General features: G+C 43.5%; 2 protein-coding genes across 3 annotated transcripts; both read right to left on the bottom strand.

Moving 5' to 3' along the window:
* Positions 1-4,387: 4,387 nt before the first annotated feature.
* LOC9271191 (protein DETOXIFICATION 16) lies at positions 4,388-7,317 on the bottom strand. The gene is made up of 8 exons (XM_015757291.3): positions 6,980-7,317; positions 6,329-6,873; positions 6,077-6,163; positions 5,937-5,993; positions 5,382-5,620; positions 5,102-5,220; positions 4,884-4,970; positions 4,388-4,793 (listed from the first exon to the last, which is right to left on the bottom strand). The coding sequence occupies exons 1-8, from the start codon at positions 7,244-7,246 to the stop codon at positions 4,743-4,745; spliced, it is 1,452 nt and encodes a 483-aa protein (XP_015612777.1). The 5' UTR covers positions 7,247-7,317; the 3' UTR covers positions 4,388-4,742.
* A 7,870-nt stretch (positions 7,318-15,187) lies between these two features.
* On the bottom strand, positions 15,188-25,593 carry LOC107276046 (protein DETOXIFICATION 16). 2 transcript variants are annotated; one of them, XM_015757286.3, is made up of 9 exons: positions 25,230-25,593; positions 24,582-25,126; positions 23,098-23,184; positions 22,958-23,014; positions 16,650-16,888; positions 16,376-16,494; positions 16,140-16,226; positions 15,983-16,047; positions 15,188-15,582 (listed from the first exon to the last, which is right to left on the bottom strand). In XM_015757286.3, the coding sequence occupies exons 1-8, from the start codon at positions 25,587-25,589 to the stop codon at positions 15,997-15,999; spliced, it is 1,545 nt and encodes a 514-aa protein (XP_015612772.2). In that variant the 5' UTR covers positions 25,590-25,593; the 3' UTR covers positions 15,188-15,582; positions 15,983-15,996. The 2 variants fall into 2 exon arrangements, with proteins under 2 accessions (XP_015612772.2, XP_015612775.2); XM_015757289.3 differs by lacking the exon at positions 16,140-16,226 and having other exon boundaries at positions 25,230-25,582.
* Between the last annotated feature and the right edge of the window lie 1,693 nt (positions 25,594-27,286).

The following is a 27,286-nucleotide window of genomic DNA, read 5'->3' on the forward strand; positions in this document are numbered from 1 at the left end:
CTTCATAGAATGGAGAACCACCGAGGAAATAACTATGAAAAGGTTGGCATGTGGTCCATCAAGTATAGTCAATTATTGGGAGGGATATGACATTAATGGATACACGTTTAGTACAAGAGCTCGAGATAGTAAGACCGTCACTCAAAACAGCGGTGTACGTGTGGAGGAAATTGATTCCCTAGGAGAAAAACTATCATACTTGGGTTTATTGAAGAAATCTGGGAAATTGACTATGGACTCATAGTGCAATTCCCCATATTTAAGTGCCAGTGGGTAAAATACCCAAACGGTGTCATTAGTGACAAGTTTGGTCTTACTGTTGTTGACCTTGAGAATGTGGGTCACAAGGATGACCCTTGGGTACTCGCCAATCGCATGGCCCAGGTGTTCTATGTGACAGACCCTACAAATTTGAAGAAAGAAATAGTTCCATCAGGAAAACAAAAGATCTTGGGAGTGGACGGAGTCGTTGATGTCGAAGATTACAACCAGTACGATAGTATGGCACTGTATACTCAATTTGTACAAAAGATTAAGCTTTTGGCGGCATCTACTGAGAAGACCGTGAAGCCTTACATACGCAAGGATGGTGTGGGGAAAAATGTGAAAGAGTAACGTTTGTACATGTTTGCAATGATTACTATGCCTTTAAGTAATTGTTTGGTATGTAATGATGATATGTTTTAATTGACAAACAATTTATTATGTAGTCCAATTTACATTTTTTGAATTCATTTACATTTTATATATGTTTTTTAAAATCAATTACATTTTTTAAAAATAATTTACATTTATTTAAAATCATTTACATTTTTTAAATGTTTTTTAAAACCATTTACATTTTATATATGTTTTATAAAATTAATCACATTTTTTGAAATGATTTTATATTTTTTAAAATCATTTACATTTATTTAAAATCATTTACTTTTTTTACTGATTTTTAAAATCATTTACTTTTTTAAATCAATTACATTTTTTATATGCTTTTTTTAGATGTTTTTAAACATCATTTACATTTTTTTTTACAAATTTTTAGTACTTTTCCAACTTCTTATTTTCCTTCTGAAATCATTTTTGCCGGCGGGGTGTCCGCTTGCAACAATGACAAAACTGATTATGTTTTATCATCTTCATCGGCGGGCTGCCCGCCTGCGAAGATCGCGTGCCTATATAAGGGGTTTATACAGGTTCAGGCCGCTGAGAAGCGTAATACCCTACTCCTGTGCTTAGCTGATCTTGCAAGAGATTATAAGATCTCCTTGTTGGAATAGAAGGTGTTGATGATGAGGGGCAGAAGGTGCTCTAGGAAAAAAAAAGGGCTTGTCCCCCCTCGCAGTAGGCCTGGACCTCCTTTTATACCTCAAGGGGTTACCACATGGGCCCAAAAACCTAACTTAGGGGAGATGGATTACAAACTATGCATTAAAATGCAAGTCTTGTTTCTTCACTTGGAAAGCCATACGCACGTCGTCTTGGTCATGGGGCCCATCAAACCACGCCGCCTGACACGGGGGGCGCCCCTGCCAGTCGCCATCTAATGGGTGATGACTTCTGGGATCCCGTTGGCACCGGGAAACAGGAGCCTCGCATTGACTAGAGCGGATGAACCGACTCCGGCCATGACACGATTTGACGGGATAGGGCAGGCTGCACGCCGCCTGACACACGTGGTAGTGTGCAGGCACATTACCCTGGTCCCATCAGTCATTCGACCTGTCACTGATCGGTCACAGACCGGTCAGGCGCACTGCATGCCACATTAAATGCGGCGTGGTGCGCCGCTTAGGTCGCCTTAAATGCGGTTAGGTAGGCGTTGGGGCGCACACCTAACCCCACACACGTGGCGTCCTGCGGAGGGGGTCGGGGCACCCCGACCCCTAGCCATGGAAGGGGCAGCCGCCACCCTACCCCGGCTCGATCCCTTTTGGGGAGTGCCACGTGGGTACCGGGGGCAGCCCCCTCCCTCAAGTCTTAATACCCTCGGGCGAGGAGGGGGCTGCCGCCACTCCACCCCGGGCCCAACCCTCCTCGGGGGAGTGCCACGTGGGTATGAGGGCGGCCTCCTCCCTCTAAACATGATACCCCCGAGTCTATATCACCAACAATATGGATGTGGATGTGGCGATCACTCCGTGTAAGTGATCGTCGGAAGACGGGTGGAGACATGAGCGCCACCCGTAACACAAAACCTTTGTGAAAACCAAAAACCTAATAAAACAAAATGATTTTGACTGGGGCGGCATGAATAGAATATGGGTGGTTCTGGAAACGGCAAGTCACCGACCCTGGTTAATTAAGGACCGAGTCAAGAAGCTATGTAGGAAACGAACCGAGTACAACCACATTTCTTAAATGGGTATAGACTCGGCGGACTAAGAAATCCTTGTGGGGCGGCACCTCAGTCATGGTAGGTTCTGGATGCTTGATGATTGTGATGAGGAAGTGTTGTGATCAGTTAATGACATCAAAAACCTAAAACGCACCCTATAAGTATATATATTATATATCTCCCTGAACCCGGGAATGCCAGGACTCCCCTCACTGCCGGCTCGAGGTGGTATGTTTTGTTAGGAGTGCAATGGGGACCCATAGTCCTTGGGGCAGGTGCCACAATACGAGGGTGACTGAAACACCGGGTCGTGACGAGTTTCATGTGTTGGGATTAGGCTCATATGTTGGGCAAGTCACGGAGTGCGGGATTAAAAGCGTACATCCACTGTAGTGTGAGGAAAACTAATCTATTCGAATAGTCGTTGTCGTGATTAAAGAGCATCGGGACTTACACTACTCTTGACTAGCCTCATAGATTGTTAATCTTGCTTAGATTAGGAAAAGATGTGTGACCTTGCCCGATGAGTGGGAAGGATGTAGTGAAGGAGAATGTGGGAAAAACTGGTTGCGAGGGTAAACCGGACCAAGCGAGGATTGGGGAAGGTGGATGAACCCTCATGGATTAACGACAACTTCAACAATAATGTTGTTTTCAGTTAAAACTGCTAAGTCATAGGTTTGTGAAATGATTTGTGAAATCTAGCTTTATGCAAACGAACCAAGGCATCCTTGAAATATCCCTGTGAGCACTATATGCATTATGTAGTGGTGGCTTGCTGAGTACGGTTGGTATTCACCCTTGCTTAATTAAATATTTTAGAAGGAGAAGTTGGAGCCGATTTGTACGTGTGCCATGCTGATGAAGAGATGTCGAATACGGTGGAGTAGGGACCTAGGTTCACCAGTCGCTGCCTGTGGAATAAGATGGACCGTCGCTGCTTCGCTTCCGCTACCGTATCTACTTCATTGGATATTTGGTCTTATAGATGACAATGCTTGGTCTATTTGGGTGCCACTCCAGCAACCCTTGTATTATTAATGTATTATAAAGCCTGTATAACGATATCGGCTTTGTGATATACAACGTTGCCATGTGTATACCATCTACTGATCCAGGGAATGGTATTGTAATCACATGAGGTTTCCAGTGTACAAAACCGGGGGCCGACACCTCACCACAGGGTGGATAACTTGTTCATCATCCAGAATTTCTACAATGGTGTAAGCATGGCCATGGTAAGGCTGTCCATGTCGGTGTGGCCCGTGGCCCCCCGTAGTGCAGCGGAGGGTGGTCTTGGTGGTGCCCGAGCCGACGTCGAATGTGTGCGTGCAGCAGTCGGCCTCGATGAGGTGGACGGTGGCAAGATCCTCCTCGGTGGTGTGCAGGTAGCGCAACACCTCTAGGGTGGGCATGTAGCAGAAGTAGCAGATCAAGAACCCCACAAGGGCTTTCAGCAACCGCCGACGCCATCACGTTAGCCGCAGGCGGGAGGCGGCTGACGACGTTGGTGACAATGTTGGATACGGGATCCAGGGGCCCAAAGTAGAGGTTGCTGTCGAGGATGGCGGGTAGCAGCACTGGCATCTCATCGATGGGGAGGCGCACGATAGCCGCAGCGTAGAACCCATGGATGAGTCGTTTCAGCATCGATTTGTCACCGCGGTGTGCATACGGAGTTGGGCCTTGCCTGGTCCTCCTCTCACTCTTCCATGTTGCTGCACACATGGCGCCTATCTTTAGCTAGCTATGGTTGTCTATCTTTCACCTCCTCCGTCTTCTTACGTACATCGCTGGTTGCGAAAATTAATGATCGTCCATGCAAAATCACCTCCTCTGGTTGCTTCATGCATTTCCCTGCACAATTATTGTCCCTTCACCACCCCCCACCCTCCCCGGCAAGCAAATATGTCGGCAGCAATTTTCCTTTTTGTTCTTTTTTTTATGAATTCGGTCAAAGTTTTTTCATATTTAGTTACATTTTGTTAAAAAAATCAAATAACTTTGTGCAAAAAGTGACACCAAAATTCCAAAATTTCAGTCCAACAGGAAATAGAAAACCCTGGAAATGTATTCACTGATTAAGATCCATTCAGTGGATGTCCCTTTGTATATATTTTCTTTATCAAATTCAGTCAAATGACTGAATTTTTGATTGATGGTATAGAGTATAGTGACATCTCTGACTTTACAATTCAGTTATAGTTGTCGATTAATAGGGAAGTGATTTCGAAATTTTTGAGATGAACCTCAATTAAGCTATTTTGAGGCAGGAAATTTTTTCGCGAGCGAGAGAGCTAATAGTTCTGTTTTATGCTAGATAACCGCTTGCAACACGCTGACCCTTATTAAAGAACCACGTTGAATACATCTTCATTGGAGAATACTACACCAACATTTCTCGAATTCTTCATCGAGTTGGAAGACTTGAACTGAAGACCCTTTCTTTTGCCATGATAGCCTGAAAATTGGACAACGAAACACAGTTAACTGAAGTTCCACTGAATACATAATACTAACCGAAGTGTTTGTAGGGTGAAGGTTTTCGCACTTCTTTTCCCCAATCTGTACGCAGTGTGATGAAGAGGAGCATCCCTACTTTACTGATACTGCCACACACAAGGCCAAGCCAAAGACCCTGTTTTATGGAAACAGCTAGCAGTTTCAGTCATCATCATACAAAGGTACACCAAAACATTTCTATGAATCAACAAAAAAACAATCTGCACTGCATATTTTTTTCAAAAGAGATTGAGAGAGTAGTGCTACCTCTCCATTGAGATGGAGGACAAATGCAAGCAGCACAGCCGTCGGAATACCAACCAAGTAAAACGCAGCAAGATTCACATGAGCGCCAATGTTCTGCTTACCACATCCTGTCAAAACTCCTGAAACATTTGGAGGTCCAAGTAATTTTATTACTACTGATCGACTTAATTGTATGAATCAATCAGTTCACCCGAAAAGCTCGCCGACAATGAGAAAAAAAATGTACAGCTGAAATATTTTGATGATTGATCACAAGTAGAAATATGGTATGGATTTGTACCTGAAAGAGCACCATTGATGCCATCTATGAAGAAGGAGACCGCAAGGACGGGGAGCATACTTGCAATATATGCCACCACTTCCTCCTCGCTGCTATAGGCATTTCCCCAGACATTGCGCAGAAAAATCATGGCTATCACTAGCACGAGGCATACAAGCACGGTCATGGCTATGGCGACTCGCGCTGCCATCCTTGCTGCTCGAGGATGCCCGCCACCTAGTTCGTTCGAGACGCGCGTGCTGCGCAAGTGCAAAATTGGTGGAACTAATCAGTTCTAAATATCTAATCCAATGACATGTAAACTGAAGGAAGAAAGCATGCTTGCCATGTAAATAAAATAAGGGTAAACTGAATTTGGTCAAAACTTATTTAAATTTCATATATTGTCGTTCAGAAATTTTCGGGAATTTCCCCCCAAAAAAAAAGAAGAAGCAGAATAGAAAATGTTCCAAACGAATTTGCAAACCCTGTAAGAGAACAACACAGTAGGGCACTGTTCTAAAAGATGACACTTGTATGAAGAAATGGATTTTAGACTTTAGAGTCGAAACAAACCTTAAAGATGAGCCAATGCCACGTGGCACCATGAACAGGAGAGAAGAAGTGCTCAAGCTGCAAATCAAATTGGAGTTAACAAAATACCCATGGGAAGGAGGAGAGCTGATTTGTATCTGTGTTGCTTGTGATCAAATTACCAGATTGACAGAACAGAAGTTTCAAGCTGAGGATTCGGCAGAATGCCCGAGAGCAGCACAAGTATCTCAAACGACCACCACTCCAAGCTGCACACAACCAAATCAACCAGTTAATCAATCCTCACATAAAAAATTTCCCAAAATTTGTTCAAGCAAGCTCGATTTGCTCTCTCGATCACAAAACATGTTCCAAGATTTGCTCAAGCAAGCAAGAAACCAGCAATGGTGTCAGGACTAAGACGTGTCACTGACCAGACCATCATGGCGGACGGCACGGCGAGCTCGGTGAACCGGCGGAGCTCGCGGAAGGCGTCTATGGAGAACCCGGTCCACGTCGTCTCGCAGGCGCCGGACAGCCGCACGTAGAGAGCGAGGACGGCGAGGTTGGTCCAGTACGTGACGGCGCCGCTCAGCGCGGCGCCCTTGCTCCCCATGCCGGCCTTGTGCACCAGCGCCCAGCACACGGCGACGTGGCCGACCGCCGCCACGCCGGAGCTCGCCATCACCGGCACGACGATGCCCTGCGCCTGCAGGAACCGGAGGGCGCAGGCGAGCGGCACGTAGGCCGCGAGCGACGGGATCATCCACCGCGCGTACGCGCCGGCCTCGGCGGCGATGGCCGGGTCCTGCCCGAAGAGGAGGAGGATCTCGCCGGCGCTGGCCCAGACGAGCGCGATGGGGACGGCGGCCGCCGCGAGCACCAGCATGGCGCGCTGCGCGTAGACGCCGAGCAGCCGGTGCTGCCCCGCGCCGTACGCCTGCCCGCACAGCGTGTCCAGCGCGCTCGACATGCCGAACTGATCAGATCATCCCACCGAGAAATCAGTCACAAATTTGACCAAGAAATCGGAGAGATGAAGCAGTTCTTGCATGCGAGCAAGGTGTTCGACGACAGGTGCGTACGAGAAAGCTGAAGCCGGTGACGTTGGCGAGCGACGCGGCGAGGGAGGAGCCGGCGAGCTGGAGCTCGCCGAGGTGGCCGACGAACATGACGGACACCATCTGGACCGAGTTCCGCAGCACGAAGCTGGCCATCAGAGGCCCGGCGAGACGCAGCAACCTCTTCACCTCCGCCGCGGCCGCCGCCGCCGTCGACGCCATGGCTTCGTCCTCGCCATCTCCGCCGCGTCGGATGGCGAGCAGTGGCTCCTCCACGGTTGGCTCGTCCATGTCGATCGAATCACCAACTGTGAGACGTTTCTTGGGCTGATGCTAGGCTGAAAATGGTGGATTCGTTGTCCAACTTATACGGAGCATAATAAGTTGGTGTGTTGACGAGTTTGTGACGGTCAAATCGGAGAGGTGTGATTCATTTTACCCTCCACATGCTGGGCTTCCATTATTTAAGAGTAAATTCTATCACACTTATTATATGGTCCAAGTTATATAAATTATAGGAATTTTAGCACGTGAAACATAACCTCGAATATTATGGTTATAAAGTTTCACAAAACCACGCCGTTAACTATTTTAGACATACTCCATTACTCCTATATGAAAATTTTGAAAAACGGAAGTAACATTTGCTTGATCAAAATCAAAATGGCTAACTGTTTGGTTTTCTAAAACTCTAGTGAACATAATACTTGAGATTACGTGCCACAATATATAATAGACAGGGTTTTATAAAATAGTAAATTTTGTAACATCCTAATACATTATTGTTGACTAAGATGGTACATATACCGTAGTCACGAGTATCAACATAATCAAAATGGCAACAAATATAGTGTCAAATCATCAAATTTTATGGGCAATAATGGAACAGTAGCTGCGAAGGTTTGTGTGGGGAAAATGTATTCCAGTGTGTGTGCACTGGAAATCACGAAAGAATATTCAAAAGAGAAACAAGCTTTAGTTGGAAAGAAATAAAAAAAGTAGGATTACTTTGTGAAGGCACTTCTGAAAAGTGAAAATGATGGTTTTGAATGTAACTTAATCATTGTGTAATAATACTGAAAACCAAAAACTTAATTTAGCAATGAGCGGGAAAATACTGGGGACGTTTCTTGGGCTGATGTTTGCAATCTAGGGCTGAAGAAAGTGGATTAGTTGTTCAACTTATAGGGAGTTAATTTAATGTTAATTTAATTAAAGTGGAATTTGGAATGTGTTTGGACGGATTCGATTCGATCAGTGGAAGGGGCCTCTAGCAACTCACTACTGAAAATTCTTTCGTTTAGTTACTCAGTTGACGTGTTGACTTGTTTTGTTTGTACCGCCCAATTCTTGGATGCCAAGGCACAAATACCTAATGTGATTTGCATCCTAATTCATTATTTGTAGGCGTCAGTTTAAAAAGTAAGACGTGGTGTTGTCCGGTCCGAGATCAGTCAGCAATTTTGACTCGGAAGAAAGATGACTTTCTAAAACTTGGGATGCAAGTCTAAATCTCCAACAAAATTGTAAGGTTTGGAATGAAACAGGACAAAGCTGAAAGCAACCCTTTTTTACGACCCACACGGTATAGGAGGAAAAAGAATAGAAGATTACCGTCCTCGAAGGCTATAATCAGGAAAAAGAAAAAAAAATCACCACGTGCTAGCGACTCCTTAGTCCTTACACACCCCAAGAGAAGCACTAGCACCAAATTGACCGCCGGCGCCGCTATGCGAGACCGATCACCGCTAATCCTACACAGGGTTGCAAACGCCCCTCCGAGTAGGGCTCCAAACCAGGAGATCATCGATGGGCTCCCGATCATCATCAGGTAGAAGGCCTGAGGAGGGAGAGGGCGAGAGAGAAGATCTACTCGTCCCTCACACAAACCTGATGATAATGACTCGAGAGAACGCCGATTACCCAAAGGATCGAAGCTCATCAGGCAAGGAAACAAAACCTCGTGAACGATGCCTCCAAGGAGGTCGTTCGCTTCCTGTTGATGAAAAAAACATGGGGGTCTGGGAGTTATGCTTAGCTCCAGTGCAGATCCAAATCTCGCTTTCGAGTTCAGGACGTGCCAATTGGTTTGACCCTACAACAAACAAGAATAAACAAGAAAATCAAGTTAAATTACGATAGCCGGTCGGCTTATGAGCTGATAACGTATCATGTAAACCTAGCCGATGCAATTTGTCCGAATTGGTTGTAAGGTGTAGGATGAATAAAATAAGACAAATCTAAAATATGTTCCATCGGCTGTAGATACAATCAGACATGTTCCATGATTCAACCTTTCTATGAGATGTAAGCAAATAGTATAGATTGAATGAGATAGTGTAGATTGCTCGTAAATCAGATCAAACAAATTAAAGATTAAATGTAGTTTATATCATAGCCGATGATATGATACTTTTGGTTAAGATAGGTACCGTATCGGCTAATACTCCAATATAGCCTTATGCAAGAATATCAATCTAAATAAATATTTCAAGAGCAAGCTTGATATATTTAAATAGTGTGATACACTTGTATGAGGGACAGATACAACATGAAAAACATGATTAAAGGATTTAAACAAAGCTAAAAAATTATATCATGTAAGATCGGTTGAAACCCCGATTCTATCCCTATTAGCAATCAAGAAGCAGGTTAGTTTCTATAATTCTAAGCATGACTAAGGCTGATGCAGCACAAAGTATGAAAAGAAGCATAAAGTCTAAACAATCATGCCTTGACTGATTTTCAGGGTGGTGGATATGTTAGCTAATCCAAACCGACAAAACAAATTAGCCGATGCCGGCAAAACCGTAAATAAGACATGGCCGATATAGCTAATCGAGTCATCAGGTTAGATTAACTAAGACATATAATAACCAGCGATCGAATAGGATAGATTAGAACATCTAAAACAACGCCCTAATCCACCAACGCAAGCCACTGTGACAAGCCATTGCTCTCGTCAGAAGATCGAAGCCGATGCCCTAACTCGAAGCAAGAACTCGTCGAAAAAGTAGAAAAGTAAAAGGGTGGCGATGCGCCGAGAGTATATGAATGGTTGTTGTTTTTTTAGAAGACCCTAGGCATATATTTATGCACGTAGTACAAAACCTATCCATATCGGGCACGACACAAACTTTGAAAAAAAAAAACACACCAGCCCATTACGGACTCTAACATAGACTCCTAAAACACCTAAAGGAAAACTGACTTTTATCCTAATTAATAGATGCAATTATCTCCTTGGCGGACTCGATCTTTGCTTGGCAATATTACCAACCCCTTCCTCCGAATCCGACAGGAACACAACTTGCTACTATCGGCAACACTCAGCCGATATGGTCCTGTCGATACTTGTTAGGCGATCCAATCCCTGTTTAGCCAAACAAAATTACGCCGTTAATTTTTCCCATCCCTTATTCCTTTTTCAATGGAATATACCAAATTTTACCATTAACACATTCCCCTAATTCTGGAGTATGGATAGACATGCTTCGGAATTCATCCGTCACAGGACATTTAACACCAGCCCATTAGGGTTTATAATGGCCCAAATAGCCCATCTCAGCCTTTAACACCGTAATTTATAAATAGCAACGGTCACCTCTGCCATCATCGTGCTGCCACTTTATTTCTTCGTTTCCTACACCAACAAGCTCTAATTTCCTCTCTTCTCAACTCCGGCAACCAAAACGAAACTATCAAACCCCCTCTGGCGAACTCCACCATTCATTCAAATGGCGACGACTAGCGACATCCTAGAGGTAATATCCGTAAAACTCTCCTTTTTCCTCTTTATTTACCGCACTAAATCCATAAATCCCTCATTCTCTGGTTTTCGCCTCGTGTTCTTTGTTGTCATCTCTTTTTTACTACTCATTTCACTGTAGCAAATGAGAGATCAAATAGTGATTCCTCTAGTCGATCAACCATTATATTATTTTCTCGGACTGATGGGGCAATGAGGATCCCATTGAATTTATTAACGCGGAGACCAATCGAATTCCTTTCAAGCTATCTAGCCCCTGCATTTCCGATTGGAATTTAAGATTCAGATCTTGGCCCTCCAAGGTTCCCAGCTAGAGAAACTAGTATCGGAGTATGCTGGAAGCCAAGCACAAAGTCTGGTCCAATATAGGCATAACTCAGTGCATCGCTCTATCTTTGGCCGAGCCGGAAAAGGTTGAGTCTCTGATTGCATCGGCTACACATTTTTGGTCCGATACTCTGAACACACCTTCTTGTTCAACCATGGGCCGATCAGTCCCACCTTGCTCGATATCGTCATGCTAACTGGTTTGAACATCACTTCATCGGCTAATCTTTGTAGTCTGAGAATAAAATGTGTTAACAAGCTAGAGACCAAATGTGTCAGCGGCTGGTCAGCTTGTATCACCAAGCATGCCAGAACTGGAGCAGTAACCGACAGAGAGCATGTGGCCTTTCTTAATTTCTGCTTGGAGAGATTTGTCTTCTGCAGTGCGACTATTGGAGGGTCAGCCCATCGGCCACTTGGGCAGTCCATGGTGGCTTGTACAACTCTGGCTTAAGTTCTACACCGTCAAAATCACTGGAGTGCACGTCACTGAATCAAGATTTCTGGCTTATTTCGCAGAAGGTGATGAAAAATCTCTTCCCAGATGCACGTCACTTGGCGAAGCAGCAATCATCTATCTTAGCAGCAACCTTACGCTTGAAAATGTCATGCTCTGGTTCAATAGGTTCTACACTGGTTTCCCTAGGGCTGCACCAGAAACTGGTTCCCTTATGAAGAATTCGAAGGCTATGAACTTCCATCGGACTTCAATCTGAACAACATTAACTCTGATGAAGCAAGCCGAGAGATATTTATAACGGCTATCACCCCTTGCATTCTTCAGACCGGCATTTCTATGGGACACCACTCTCATATCTCGTATGAATTCTATCACCCATTAGTGGTGGCCCATCAACTTGGTTTCGGCCAAGTCCCTATCAAAGTTTACTTCATCAAAAAGATACAAACTCGGGGAACGATCACAAGTGCGCTTAAGTGCGATTGTCTCCCAAACCTCAATGGTCCAAATCTTGGTCCCTTCATTGACTGGGACAGCCGTACTATCGGCAGTAGACCATGGATCAAATGGTGGGGTGAATGGAAGCGTCACCTTTTCAACCTCCAGTCTACAACTTCCTCGCTTTACTTGATCCTAAATTCGTTCCTGATGATGCTGAGGTAAAATCTTTGTGCACTCAATTCTTCCTCTATTTCAAGCACTGATCATCTGTCCATTTATATGCAGGAAGATGATGACACTCCCATGACCAGCTTTAGTGCTCTGCCGATAAATTATGTTCCCTTATCGGTATCGTCAAGACTTGGTGCAGGTGCCCCTCCCACATCTTGCTTACTTCAAGAGGCTATGAGGGAGCCGATACCAAGTCTGAAGACTAAGCGCAAGAAGCCGGCCATGTGGCACAAAAGCAAGACGCGTGTTGGTATTTCTTAATGACATTACTAGCAACATAATTCTCAGCAATGGCGCAGAAATAATTCTGGTATATTATGGTTACACATTTCATCCGCAAGCGCACGGATATACCATTGTAGCATTTCAACCGAGAGTATTCCAAGGGTATCGTATTTATTTTATCCCGTGGGAAGATCATGTAGAGAGAACTCAACTAATAATTTATATATTACTTGTGATAATCATATTCTAAGCAGGGGTTAAGATAATCCAAGGGTAGAGTGACACACAAGCATTACTACTCATCCTCATAATAATTTATCTAAGCTAGGTGGAAATAAGAGAAAAGAAATCTATTCCTATACTTCTAGTATAATTCTAGCTAACCGATATACTAGCTAATACCCTCTATCCGATGCTCTCCTGGTACTTCGAGAAGCCAACTCTGACTGCCGAGCTCTTTACGACAGCCCGTCATGACCATCCAACCGGGGCTAAATATGGAGGAATACCCTCCCCAGGAAATTAACTTAGGATTATATATAGGCGTGGAGGAATACCTGTACTGAGCTGTCATCTTCAGCGGCCCTACTCTCATCCGCAATATATAACCCCAAATAATGATATCTTGTAATCTAGACACCACGTCTAAACTACCAGATACTACTCTAATATCATCGTCATGACATATAGTAATTGTATAAGCAAACACTATACCTGCATCAAAGCATCTCCTAGATAAGCTAGCCGTATATTTAGTATAACAAGGACATAATGTAAAGTTGGTACTCATATACTCGGAAAGTATTTCAATACCATAAATGTATATAGAAGAGTATTCTAATAAAAGTACAAAGCTTACAAAAGAGGAAAGGAAAGCTGCTAGAGCCATACCCGAACTCTTCCGAAGGCTTCCGAACTCCTGATTCCTCTTCTAATTCTATTCCACCAGCTAGATACTACTAAACTAAACTTGAGAGGAATGAGAGAGCTCATGCTTGAGGTGTGTGAGTGAAGTGAGAATGGCAACTCCTTTTATAGCCTCCCAATGACGGTTGTGGCGGTTGGAATGGTCGGAAATGCCCTCCAACTGCCATTTGGGGCTAATCCACACCGTCCAGGCGAAGCCCTGGATCGGATGGCGCTAAGGAGGGTTCGGCTTGATCCAGCCCAATTTCGGCTGGCGGCCTCGTCTGTTGCTTCTCTTCACAGACTTGTCAATTTTGGCCCAGTTTGTCGTGTCAATTCTGAGTTCTTGGCCCATTCATGCATAAGTCTGGTTCTCAACATCGTCTAATTGATTTATCGTTGGTGTTGATGTCGATTCTCCTCCTTTTTATGATCATTCTCTGCAAAAGGTTAGTAAACCTAACACTAGTGGAATATTATTATTCTAAAAAATATATGTATTGCAAGCATCACTAGTTCTCTCCTGTTTTAGTAATATTGATGGTCGAAACTGATCGATAACGACCGTCAATAACGCGCAAAACTGGCTTGTCCTCACCATGGGATGGATAAATGGCTCATCATCCAGAACCTCTACAACGAGCTGACGCAGTTGGCCTAAGATCATATTGATGCTGCTGCTGGAGGAGCCTTCTTGTCACTCATTGTTGCTCGCACATCAGAACTAATTGAGTAGATGGTCTCTAACCAAGGGTGGAGCAAAGAACGACTCCAACCTCATTAGTGGGGCATGCATACAGTCAAGGAGATGGACATGCTCGCCGCTAAGATGGACCTCCTCATGAAACGCTTGGACGAATGTGCTCGTGACAAGGCAGAAATGAATGGTACTACCCAAACCTTGGACATCCCAATGACGTGCCAGACTTGTGGCAGCACTAGGTATTCAGGGAATGACTACCCGTTTCTGTGGACAGAAGACCGGCGATCTTGCGTAACCTCAAGGAGAGCGTAAGCATGGCCGTGGTGAGGCTGTCCATGTTAGCATGGCCCGGTCCCCCCGTGGCACAGCTGGGGGAGGTCTTCGTGGTGCCAGAGCCAACGCCAAATGTTCGCGTGCAACAATCAACCTCGATGAGGTGGACAATGGTGAGGATATCCGCCTCGGTGGAGCATAGGTAGCACAGCGCCTCCAGGCTAGGCATGTAGTAGAAGTAGCATATCAAGAACCCGACAAGGGCTTTCAGTGACCACTGCACCATCACGTTGGCCGGTGGCGGGAGGTGGCCAACGGCATTGGTGATGATGTTGGATACGGGATCTAGGGGCCCAAAGTAGAGGCCGCCATTGAGCATGGCGGGCAGCAGCGCTGGCGTATCATCTATAGGGATGCATATGATATCCGTAGCATAGAACCCATGGACGAGTCATTTCAGCACCGATTTGTCGCCGCTGTGCATGCGGAGTTGGGCCTTGCCTGCTCCTCCTCTCACTCTTCCATGCTGCCGCAAACATGGCGCCATCTTTAGCTAGCTATGGTTGTCTGTCTCTCACCTCCTCCATCTTCTCATGTACATCGTTTGGGAAAATAATGATTGTCCACACGAAATTACCTCCTTTGGTTGCTCCATGCATTTCTCTGGCACAATGATTGTCCATCACTAACGCATCCTCCAACCCCCCCTCCCCCCCTGCGCACAAGCATATCTCGGTGGAAAATTTCCCCCCTTTTTTTTCCTTTTTTTGTTGAATTTGGTTAAAGTTTATTCAGATTCAGTTACATTTTGTTAAAATTTAAAATAATTTTGTGCAAAAAAGTATGAAAATTCCAGAAACTTCAATCCAACAGGAAATTGAAAACCCTGGAAACGGATTCCCTGATTAAGATCCATTGAGTGGATGTCCTTTTGTATACATTTTCTCTTTTTTCAAATTCAATTCAAATGACTGAAATTATGTTTGATAGTATAGAGTATAGTGACATCTGTGACTTTACAATTCAACTATAATAGTCGATTAATAGAGAATTGATTTCGAAATTTTGAAGATGAAGAACCTCAATTCAGCTATTTTGAGGCAGGAAATTTGTTCGCGAGCGAGAGAGCTAATAATTCTTTTTTATGCTAGATAACCGCTTGCAACACACTTACTCTTATTAAAGAACTACGTTGAGTACATCTTCATTGGAGAAATCTACACCTACATTTCTCGAATTCTTCATCGAGTTGGAATACTTGAACCGAAGACCCTTTCTTTCGCCATGATAACCTGAAAATTGGACAAATGAAACAAAATTAAACCGAAGTTCCACTGAATACATGATACAAACCGAAGTGGGATTCCCTAATTAAGATCCATTGAGTGGATGTCCTTTTGTATACATTTTCTTTTTTTCAAATTCAATTCAAATGACTGAAATTATGTTTGATAGTATAGAGTATAGTGACATCTATGACTTTACAATTCAACTATAATAGTCGATTAATAGAGAATTGATTTCGAAATTTTTAAGATGAAGAACCTCAATTCAGCTATTTTGAGGCAGGAAATTTGTTTGCGAGCGAGAGAGCTAATAATTCTTTTTTATGCTAGATAACCGCTTGCAACACACTGACTCTTATTAAAGAACCGCGTTGAGTACATCTTCATTGCAGAATACTACACCTACATTTCTCGAATTCTTCATCGAGTTGGAATACTTGAACTGAAGACCCTTTCTTTCGCCATGATAACCTGAAAATTGGACAAACGAAACAAAATTAAACCGAAGTTCCACTGAATACATGATACAAACCGAAGTGTTTGCAGGGTGAAGCTTTTTGCACTTCTTTTCCCCAATCTGTATGCAGTGTGATGAAGAGGAGCATCCCTACTTTACTGATACTGCCACACACAATGCCAAGCCAAAGACCCTGTTTTATGGAAACAGCTAGCAGGTTCAATCATCTGGTTTCACAATGCATCATCATCATACAAAGCTACACCGGAACTTTTCTATGAATCAGCAAAAAAACAATCTGCACTGCATATTTTGCATAAGGGATTGAGGGAGTAGTGCTACCTCTCCATTTAGATGGAGGACAAATGCAAGAAGCACAGCCGTCGGAATACCAACCAAGTAAAACGCGCCAAGATTCACATGAGCGCCAATCTTCTGCTTACCACATCCTGTCAAAACTCCTGAAATGTTCCGAGGTCCACGCAATTTTATTACTACTGATCGACTTAACGATATGAACTATCCGAAAAACTCATCGATCGATAATGAGAAAAAAAAGTACAGCTAAAATGTTTTGATAATTGATCGCAAGTAGAAATATGGTATGGATTTGCACCTGAAAGAGCACCATTGATGCCATCTACGAAGAAGGAGACCGCGAGGATGGGGAGCATACTTGCAATGTATGCCACCACTTCCTCCTCGTTGCTGTAGGCGTATCCCCAGACATTGCGCAGCAGAATCATGGCTATCACTAGCACGAGGCATACAAGCACTGTCATGGCTGTGGCCACTCGCACTGCCATCCTTGCTGCTCGAGGATGCCCGCCACCTAGTTCGTTCGAGACGCGTGTGCTGCGAAAGTGCAAAATTGGTGGAACTAATCAGTTCATTGTCTAATCCAATGACATGAAAGCTGAAGGAAGAAAAGCATGTTTGCCATGTAAATAAAACTTATGTAGTACAAGGGTAAACTGAATTTGGTCAAAACTTATTTAAACTAAGAAGGCAGCCCGGGCATATGTGCGGGCTTTCCATTTTAATGTTCTGTAAAACAAATATTAGAGTAAAGTTAATATTCAATTTCGAATGGGTTTTAGTTGAGATGATATTTTATTTTATTTTATTTTAAACTTCAGAGATCTCTCAAAAAGGTATTTGGGATTGCTTTCAACATTGGTTATGACTGCATTGCAATTACTGTAGGAACACGTGGATTGTAAACTAAAATTACTTGAAACTGTGAAATCTTTATTTTATGGAATTTTTACCACTACTACATGCTACGAACTTATGGGTACGCATAGCACATATCCTGTCACCATTACCACAACCACTTCTAGGACACTTGGGTGAGCAAGTCCCTCATTCTCCATCGCCACGCTTTATAAACTGCTAAACAATGCATTTCGTGCAAAAATCTTTCTATATAGAAGTTTCTTTAAACAGATAAAACAAATATACAATGGTTAGTAGTTACGTAATCACTCGCTAATGACCTTTGTAGATTTTGTGCCATGGAAAATCTCACCTGAGTTGTTGAAATGAAAGTGTCCTTAAACAATGCACCATACTATATGCTACAAACGGTGGTAAGGTGTTACACATAAGCTATTTCTATGATACCAAAGGCAAGACATGCTTTGTACGACCCTGATATGATGCTCGGATCATCATCTATCCTTTATTCATTATTTGACTAAAGACTATAGTGAATTTAAAAGGATGGATGAGGGAACATGGTCGGATTCATAAAAATAATGGCACAACCAATTCGTGCATAAGGCATCTCAATATTGAAGTCAACTGACTATGTGTAATTTCATGGTAAAAGAGAGAACTTTGTTAAGTTTTTTTAAAAGACATTAGATATATAACCATGTATAATAATTGTTCTATACCGATTTATGTAAAAAAAAGGAAGCCAGATGTTTTTCTTCTCTTATACTAAGAATTTATAGGATTTCCAATTTTGTTGGAAGTATCAAGAGAAGTTCTAGATGTCTTAGGAGGGATTAGAGTGTGTTTAATGGACATTGAGGAGATTTTCTCGAAATTCTAGGGAGTTGGCCGCTTACTTGGATGACCATCCTTTTGAATGTTATTGCAAAATTATTTTAAAAATTGGACATGTAAATTAAGGATAAATTGAAGGTCGGATGATTTCTCTTTTAAATAAATGCCTGTAATTCTCTTTCTCAACAAACACCAAAAAACTTTCATCGTCTATTAGATAAAAGATAGATTATATAAGTACAAACATACATCATATATATTAGTCATGCTAGAAACATTTGTGTGGATGGATGTTTTCATTTATACCAGCCTACTCTTTAATCCTTTTTCCTATATAGTTGGTACCCACTACAAGTTATTCATGCTATAAAGCTCAAATTCTGTGAGGCCACATCATCAAGATTATATTGATTATTATATCATCTCGCGTCTATGCAAATCAACCGTTAAATCAAGTTCTTCTCAGCCAATGGCATGTGAGAGGACCAATGCTTTTTGTCTTCCTCTTAATTACCTCATGCATATCATTATATCTCCCTTTATTACTAACCACTAAACAATACATCTCCCACAGGAAGCCTACACCACTACATTTGTGTCTACCTCTTTCTTATTCCCTTTAATTTTTCTATTGCATCTACTAGCCATATCTAGGCTGATGCAATGGATTTTCTTGGAATATTTATGCTTGAACATGCTTCCTCAGTCATCTAAGGAGGAAATGTCAATGGTCCAATGAAATTTTGGTTTGCCACTGTCATAGATGACATCGAAAATTTATTGGGACATATTACAACACTCGATGATCTTTACAAATTGCAAGGATATCTATATATGTCTATCTCCTATGGTGATTGGTTTTTGGTATTCTATCATGATCTTGCTTCTTTTCATATCTGATTTCTTCGTTTATCACCAAGCTTCATATGTCAATGTATCACAACTATGGTAACTTAAAGTATTGAGGGATTGGTCCACTCTTTGTGTTAAAAGGCTGATTAAAAGGCTGTGCCAAATCTTTGTGTTTTTCAGACTTGCGATCACTGAATTTGTTTCTCCACAATTCCTCCCATTTACTCATAGGTGAACATGCTGTTTCTTGAAATTACTAGATTCATGCACCCAATATGTTTTTTTAAGATCATATACCAACATATGTATGCAACATTATCCATATTTTCTCTTTGTTTTCTGAAAAAAGAAATATTTCATTAGTTGTTTAATATATCTGAGTGAGATCTTAAGCCAATTTAGTACATAATAAAAATAGTGTCATGTTTGCTTACTATTTATGGTTCTTCAAAATAGGAGTATCTTAATTGGAATCATGTCATTTCTATTCATATAGCAATACAATGTACAGATAGAACGTTCAAGCATGTTGATCATGCAATTATGATAAATTTACAACTATATGTTCCCTTCTATGTAATGATACTATACCAATAATCAAAAGTTATAGAATTACATCTTACAAATTCACGATATAGCTATCCCGCAGCAACGCGCAGGGTATCAACTAATTGGTACTTATGCTTACTCCTACTTTCTTAGTATCTATACACATGACATGCAAGATGCATAAGATGTTAAATTTGTGCAAAGTAAGAAATATCGGTGTTCTTTTGCGATTAATTAGAACATCGTTATTTAGGCACATGACGTAGTGATGACCAAATTAAAGATGAAATTATGGGAGGGTTTTTTTTTCCCTTTATCAGAATTCCAACATTAATTTTCATATTTTTACCTCAGTTTTTTTTTAAAAAAATCTATGGGTTTTGGATTTATAAGCAAACCCATTGAAAAAATCTAGATGGATAGATTTGTGGAGCTACGAATATCCAGTTAAAAAAAATCATGAATCCAAAACTATATTAAACATGCCTTTTTTTCAGCCTTAACCTATTAGCATCTAATGGGCAGTTGTGACTCAGTTGCTCCATACATATGGATATATACATGGCACTAATATTTGGGGGTATAGTAGACTGAGCCCTACATATTAATGGTTTTATCGGAAGAATATAACTAATTATAAAGAGTAGAGGATATTCGATAAATATTTATGGTATAGTAGAATATTCTATTTTTTATAATCCTTAAAAAATGGATTTTGATAGGAAAAAAATACTTCCCATAAATTTAAACTGTTATTTTTTTTCCAAATTTTCTATATTTTTCTCCTTTTTTAGACTCTCTACTAAAGGGTCTCTCATAGACTTTTAGGGATCAGTAGCACAAGGTTTTTTTATCCGTGTTAGAATATATTTTTATTACCATTGGAACATGGCCAAATTGCATTCTGTAGGACGCTTGTTCCTTTCAAAAGGGAGCGAACAGAAATACACTAATCGGACAGAACAAAAGGTTAGGAGTAGAAAGATACCGATGAGTTCTGATTTCTCTGATGAACGAGAAAAGGTAAAGTGAACAGCTGTGACGCTACGGAGATAATAAAACCCAGTTAATCGTGAACTATATATATACGTACATTCATCTAGAGGACTGCAATTTTGCTCCCATCGTGAACTATATAACTGCAGATTGTTTGGAAACTTGGAGAAGCTGTGGTGCCAGCACTGAATTAACGTGAGTACTAGCTGATAGCCTGATATACCTCGTGTACAGATGGGAGCACCATGCCGGTCAACCGGTGCAGGCCCACATCATTATACACGATGGTTTCGATTTTACTTAAAGCGGAGAAATAAGAGGAGAGGATGCAGGGTGGCCGTGCCCATAGTAAGGGGGTGTTTAGGGCAATAGCAGTATAAGCTATGGGGCCCTTACCCCTAGCCCAAAGTCACAGCTCAAAGACACACATCCCACAGTGCAAGTACCCATATATGTGTGGCTAAATGGGATGAAGGTACTATATATGGAAAGAAACCCAGCCCACAGTGGGCGTTACCCGAGGCGAGTGGTCATGAGGAGCGGAACGAATTAATTCCTAACCTACCCTTCCAGCGACTCCTCTCCCAGCCCTTCCCCTCCCCCCAATCCGCCGCACCCGCCGCTCCTCGTCCTCCCAATCCGCCACACCCACCGCTCCTCCTCCTCGTCTACTGTGGCGCTCCGCTCCGGCCGCCTCTTCTCCCGTCGACGGCGCCGCCTCGTCCCGGTCAGCCGCGCCGCCTCGTCTCCCGTCGACCACGCCGCCTCGCCTCCCGGTTGACCGCGCCGCCTCGCCGACCGGCAAGGGCAAGGGGGAGGAGGAGGATGAGGAGGTGGGGGAGTAGATCCAGCGAGCGGCGAGGAAGAGGGCCGACGGTTCTTGTTCAGCCGCGCGAGCGGCCGCCGGTTCTTGGCGGCGGGAGGCGTCCCGGCTGCCGCGGGCCCGTGGCGGCGTCGGCCACCACAGCCCGCGCCGCCGCTCCTCCTCCCGGTCCGCCGCGCCTCCTCGCCTCCCACGCCGCGGGGAGGAGGGAGCAAGAAGGCGTCGCCACCCACTGCACGCGGCGGCGGCGAGGAGGAGGAGGAGTAGGAGGTGGGGCAGTAGATCTGGCGGTCGGCCACCACCACCGGCCTCGCCGCTGCCCACCGCCGATCCTGACCCTGCCGGCGCCGCCGCTGTCAGCTCCGTCAAGAAATCAAGAAGCGAATCACTGTTCTTAATATTTTTGCATGTTCTGTTCTCCAGTTCTTGATGAGAAAAATCAAGAACTGCTCTCCTGTTCTTATCTTTGCTTGTCATGTGTATCTTCAGTTCTTGTGATGTTTGTTCCTGTGATCCTACTCCTATCTATACTTGCTTGTCATGTTCTTATCTTCGGTTCTTCGTTTTTCTTGCTTTTTCTTGATTCGGTGGCGGGAGGAAGAATGGTTGTGGCGGGAGGGGAAATCGCTGGGGCGGGATGGGGTTTTTCGTGGGCGAATCAGGAATTTCTTCACTGGATGCGGCATGAGGTCACGACGCGGCAAAGAACCGAAGCCCACAGCGCAGGCTCCTCTCGTTTTTTTGGCCGCGCGTGGACTCGAGCAAACAAGTTCTGCGTCGCTCAGTATGGACGCGAGGAGCCTAACTTGGTCGCGGGCACTCGTTTCACATCGGACAAAATCCTCCGTGGCACCCCATAGCACCGGTCCTAGGTGGAGCACTGTGAAAGGCCCTTAGATCCAGGGGATATAAAGTATTGGTGTGTCACATCAGATATTATATAGGGTGTCATATGGGGTGTTCGGACCCTAATAAAAAAATAATTGCAGTATCCGTCATTAAACCACGAGACGAATTTATTAAGCCTAATTAATCCGTCGGTACCACATGTTTACTGTAGCACCACATTTTTAAATCATGGAGCAATAAAGCTTAATAGATTCGTCTCGCAAAGTAGTCGCAATATGTGTAATTAGTTATTTTTTTAGCCTATATTTGATACTTCATACAGGTGTTCAAACATTCGATGTGACAGGGTGTAAAATTTTGGGTAAGAATCTAAACAAGCTCTAAGATAGAGGGGATCGGAATTTGTTTTCATATTTTAGGGATAACATCAAGTGGTTAAAAATAACAGGTCCACCAATATAAGTGACAATTAATGGTAAGATTTTTTTCTTCTTCTTAGAATTTTTAATTAGTATTTTTTTTTGTAATTTATTAAAATGACATGTGGTGGTTTAGGAACGTTTGTAGGAATCCCACGTGACGGCATGAGAGCGTTTGTAGGAAATTTAATGAACCTTTAGTATATAATAGATAATAGATAGGTAGATTGATAGATTTCAAATATCGTCGTTCAGAAATTTTGGGGAATTTAGAAGATTTCAAAAATCTCAGTCCCACAACCCCACAAAAAAAATACAAAAAGTGCAAGACAAAATTGCGAACCCTGTATGAGAACAACTCAGTAGGGCACTGTTCTAAAAGATGATAATGAAGTAATGGAGTTTAGAGGCGATACAGACCTTAAAGATGAGCCAATGCCACGTGGCACCATGATCAGGAGAGAAGCAGTGCTCAAGCTGCAAATTAAATTGGAGTTAACAAATTACCCATGGGAAGGAGGAGAGCTGATTTGTATGTGTGTTGCTTATGATCAAATTACCTGATTGACAGAACAGCAGTTTCAAGCTGAGGATTCGGCAGAATGCCAGAGAGCAGCACAAGTATCTCAAACGACGACCACTCCAAGCTGCACACAACCAAATCAACCAGCTAATCCTCACAAAAATATTCCCAAAATTTGTTCAAGCAAGATTAATTTGCTCTCTCGATCACAAAACATGTTCCAAGATTTGCTCAAGCAAGCAAGAAACCAGCGATGGTGTTGAAAGATTCCAAACAATCTGCAAGCAAGCAAACAAGATTTCCTCGGCTTGTTTGGTAATTCGAGGGAAGGGGATTGGGAGTTTATACGAGAGAATTGATGATTAGATTAAGATGGAAATTTGATTTTTAATCCCAATATCTTGTTTGGTAGAGGTGATGAAAATTGGTAGGGAGTTTAGTTAGAGATTAGGTCATTAATAAAAACGGATAGCTGAGATTTGCTTAGAGAAAGTAAAGGAGGAATTCTCTCACAATTACCTGCCCCTACGCGGGTATTGAAAAGGAGAGAGTTCCTTCCTCAATTCTCCATCCCCATCCCACTAAAATTCCCATGTCTCTCAACTAAACAAAACACTTAATAGCCTCATCCCTCTAAACTCACAATCTCTTCTAAAAACTCCATCCAAGAAAGCAGAGAGACACTTGATGGGTACATAGGGCTCCTTGACCAGGTCAAAGCCACCACGGAGAGTGCTGGACGTGGTGCTGCCGTATTGCTACTGTTGCTAATGTTGTGCATCATTTTTGTTTCTTCCCGTTCAAAGAACGAGTTTGCATCGCCCACCGCCTTATCGACATCTGCACGTCTCCGACATCAGCATCGACTCCAACTTTCTCTTCATCATCTAGCCCCACGCAACTTTGGCTTGATCATCCGTTCAAACGCCTGGCTACGACGAGATCTTGCTGCCGATCATCTACGAGCAAGTCTACTACGCTATCAAACTCCGGGTTGCCACTGCGTTGCCCCCTCGGGCTACAGTGCCACCGCCCCGTGATCTACCTGTACTGGTTGTTATAGTGCTAAGAGACGCCCTTTTTAGCATGGCTTTATCACCAGTGGACTTCTCGCCGCTGCATCGATATGGAGCTGCAGCTATATGTTGTCCTCTTGGACAACAGCTTCACCGCTTTCGTCGTCTTCATTGCCGTTCGAGCATCAACAATTTCGTGTTCGCACTGGTCATCGCCAGCTACTCGGGTTCTTTTTTGTCTACTTCGAGCATAGCCACCGTGTCTCTAAGTTGCCACCGTCGCCGCTCTAAGCCGGTGGTCCAACTACTTCTAAATGGCTGGCATGCAATTAAATAAAAATTACAACCTACTTCTAGTCCACACCAGAGGCTTGAGGGGGCCCTTACGTGAGGGGGAGTGTTGGAATATAAAGTGAATTGCCCATCATTCTTCATCAGCTTAAGCTTTTAGGTTGAACTAGTCAGTGCATACAACTCAATAAATGGTGTCAGGCGTGCCACTGACCAGACCATCATGGCGGACGGCACGGCGAGCTCGGTGAACCGGCGGAGCTCCCTGAAGGCGTTCATGGAGAACCCGGTCCACGTCGTCTTGCAGGCGCCGGACAGCCGCGCGTAGAAGGCGAGGACGGCGAAGTTGGTCCAGTACGTCACGGCACCGCTCAGCGCAGCGCCCTTGCTCCCCATGCCGGCCTTGTGCACCAGCGCCCAGCACACGGCAACGTGGGCGACCGCCGCCACGCCGGAGCTCGCCATCACCGGCACGACGATGCCCTGCGCCTGCAGGAACCGGAGGGCGCAGGCGAGCGGCACGTAGGCCGCGAGCGACGGGATCATCCACCGCGCGTACGCGCCAGCCTCGGCCGCGATGGCCGGGTCCTGCCCGAAGAGGAGGAGGATCTCGCCGGCGCTGGCCCAGACGAGCGCGATGGGGACGGCGGCCGCCGCGAGCACCAGCATGGCGCGCTGCGCGTAGACGCCGAGCAGCCGGTGCTGCCCCGCGCCGTACGCCTGCCCGCACAGCGTGTCCAGCGCGCTCGACATGCCGGACTGATCAGATCATCCCACCGAGAAATCAGTTACAAATTCGACCAAGAAATCGGAGAGACAATGCAGTTATTGCGTGCAAGCAAGGTGTTCAACGGGTGCGTACGAGGAGGCTGAAGCCGGTGACGCTGGCGAGCGACGCGGCGAGGGAGGAACCGGCGAGCTGGAGCTCGCCGAGGTGGCCGACGAACATGACGGACACCATCTGGACCGAGTTCCGCAGCACGAAGCCGGCCATCAGAGGCCCAGCGAGACGCAGCAGCCTCTTCACCTCCGCCGCCGTCGACGCCATGGCTCCGTCCTCGCCATCTCCGCCGCGTCGGACGGCGAGCAGTGGCTCCTCCACGGTTGACTCGTCCATGTCGATCGAATCACCAACTGTGAGACGTTTATTGGGCTGAAAATGGTGGATTCGTTGAATCGTTGTCCAACTTATAGGGATGAGCATATAAGTTAGTGTGTTCATGGGTTTGATATGTTTCGTTTGTGGCGGTCAAATCGGAGAGGAGTGATTCTTTTTACCCTCCACATGCAGGCATTCCATCATTGTTTAAGAGTAAATCTTATCACACTTATTTTATGGTGCAAGTTACATAAATTAATTATAGGATTTTTTTAGTCCAAGTTACATAAATTATACGAATTTTGGTACGTGACTATAAAATTTTAGTAAACCACACCGTTAACTATTTTAGACATATTCCTATATGAAAATTTTAAAAATAGATGTAGCATTTGTTTGATCAAAATAAAAATGACTAACTGTGTATTTATGTGAAACTTTAGAAACATAATACGTATTATCATGTGCTACATATCAAAATCATTGTGGTTTTATACAGCTTGGATCATAATAGATTCGGTTTTATGAAATTTACTCTCGAAGAGAAAATTTTATTTAACATCATAATACATTATCGTTGACTAAGATGGTCTCATATACCATGGTCACGAGTGTTAATGTAATCAAAATGGCAAGAAATATAGTGTGAAATCATCAAATTTTACGGGCAATAATGGAACAGTGGCTGCCAGGGTTTGTGTGTGGAAAAGGTAGTCCAGTATTTGTGGACCAGAAATCAGGAAAGAATATTCAAAGGGGAAAAGTTTTAGTTTGAGAGAAATAGAATAGTGGGATTACTTTGTGAGAGCGCTTTTCAAAAGTGACAAAGATGGTTTTGTATGTGACTTAATTATCAAAATGACTAACTGTGTGGTTTTGTGAAACTTTAGAAACATAATACTTGACATTGTGTCACATATCAAAATTATTATGGTTTTATGCAGCTTGGACCATGATAGATTCGGTTTTTTGAAATTTATACTCTTGAAGAGTAAATTTTATTTAACATCATAATGCATTATCATTGACTAATATGGTTTCTTATACCATGGTCAGGAGTGCTAATATAATCAAAATGGCAGCAAATATATAGTGTGAAATCATCAAATTTTATGGGCAATGATGGAACAGTGGTGCCAGGGTTTGGGTGTGGAAAATTAAGGTAGTCGCGATCCAGTGTATGGAAAATTACTGAAAATCAGGAAAGAATATTCAAAGGGGAAAAATTTTATTTTGAGAGAAACAGAGCAGTGGGATTACTTTGTGAGAACACTTCAGAAGTGACCAAGATGGTTTTGAATGTAACTTAATCATTGTGTGATATCTAAAAACCGAAAAACTGGTCAGAGTGTTAATTAGTAATGAGCGGGAAAATACTGGGGATGTTCCTTGGGCTGATGTTTGCAAGCTGAGGCTGAAGACTGAAGAGAGTGGATATTTGTCCAACCTATAGGGAGTTAATTAATTAATTAATTAATTAAAGTGGAACTCGGAATGTGTTTGGACGGATTCGATTCGATCCGTGGAAGGGACCTAGAAACGCACTACTGAAGATTCTTGCGTTTAGTCACTCAGTTGACGTGTTGACTTGTTTTGTTTGTACCGCTCAAATCGTGGTTGCCAAGGCACAATACCGCTCTGATGTCGTTTGCATGCTAATTAATCATTTGTAGGTCTCATTCTAATAAATACGACATGTGTGTTGTTTGGTCTTAGATCAGTCCGCAATTTTGACTCAAAAGAAAGTTTGACTTTCTATCTTGGGGTGCAAGTCTGAATCTCCAGCAAAATTGTAGTAGGACTTGGGAATGAAACAGGAC

Source organism: Oryza sativa, chromosome 10 (assembly GCF_034140825.1).
Source record: "Oryza sativa Japonica Group chromosome 10, ASM3414082v1".
Classification (NCBI taxonomy): Eukaryota; Viridiplantae; Streptophyta; class Magnoliopsida; order Poales; family Poaceae; genus Oryza; species Oryza sativa.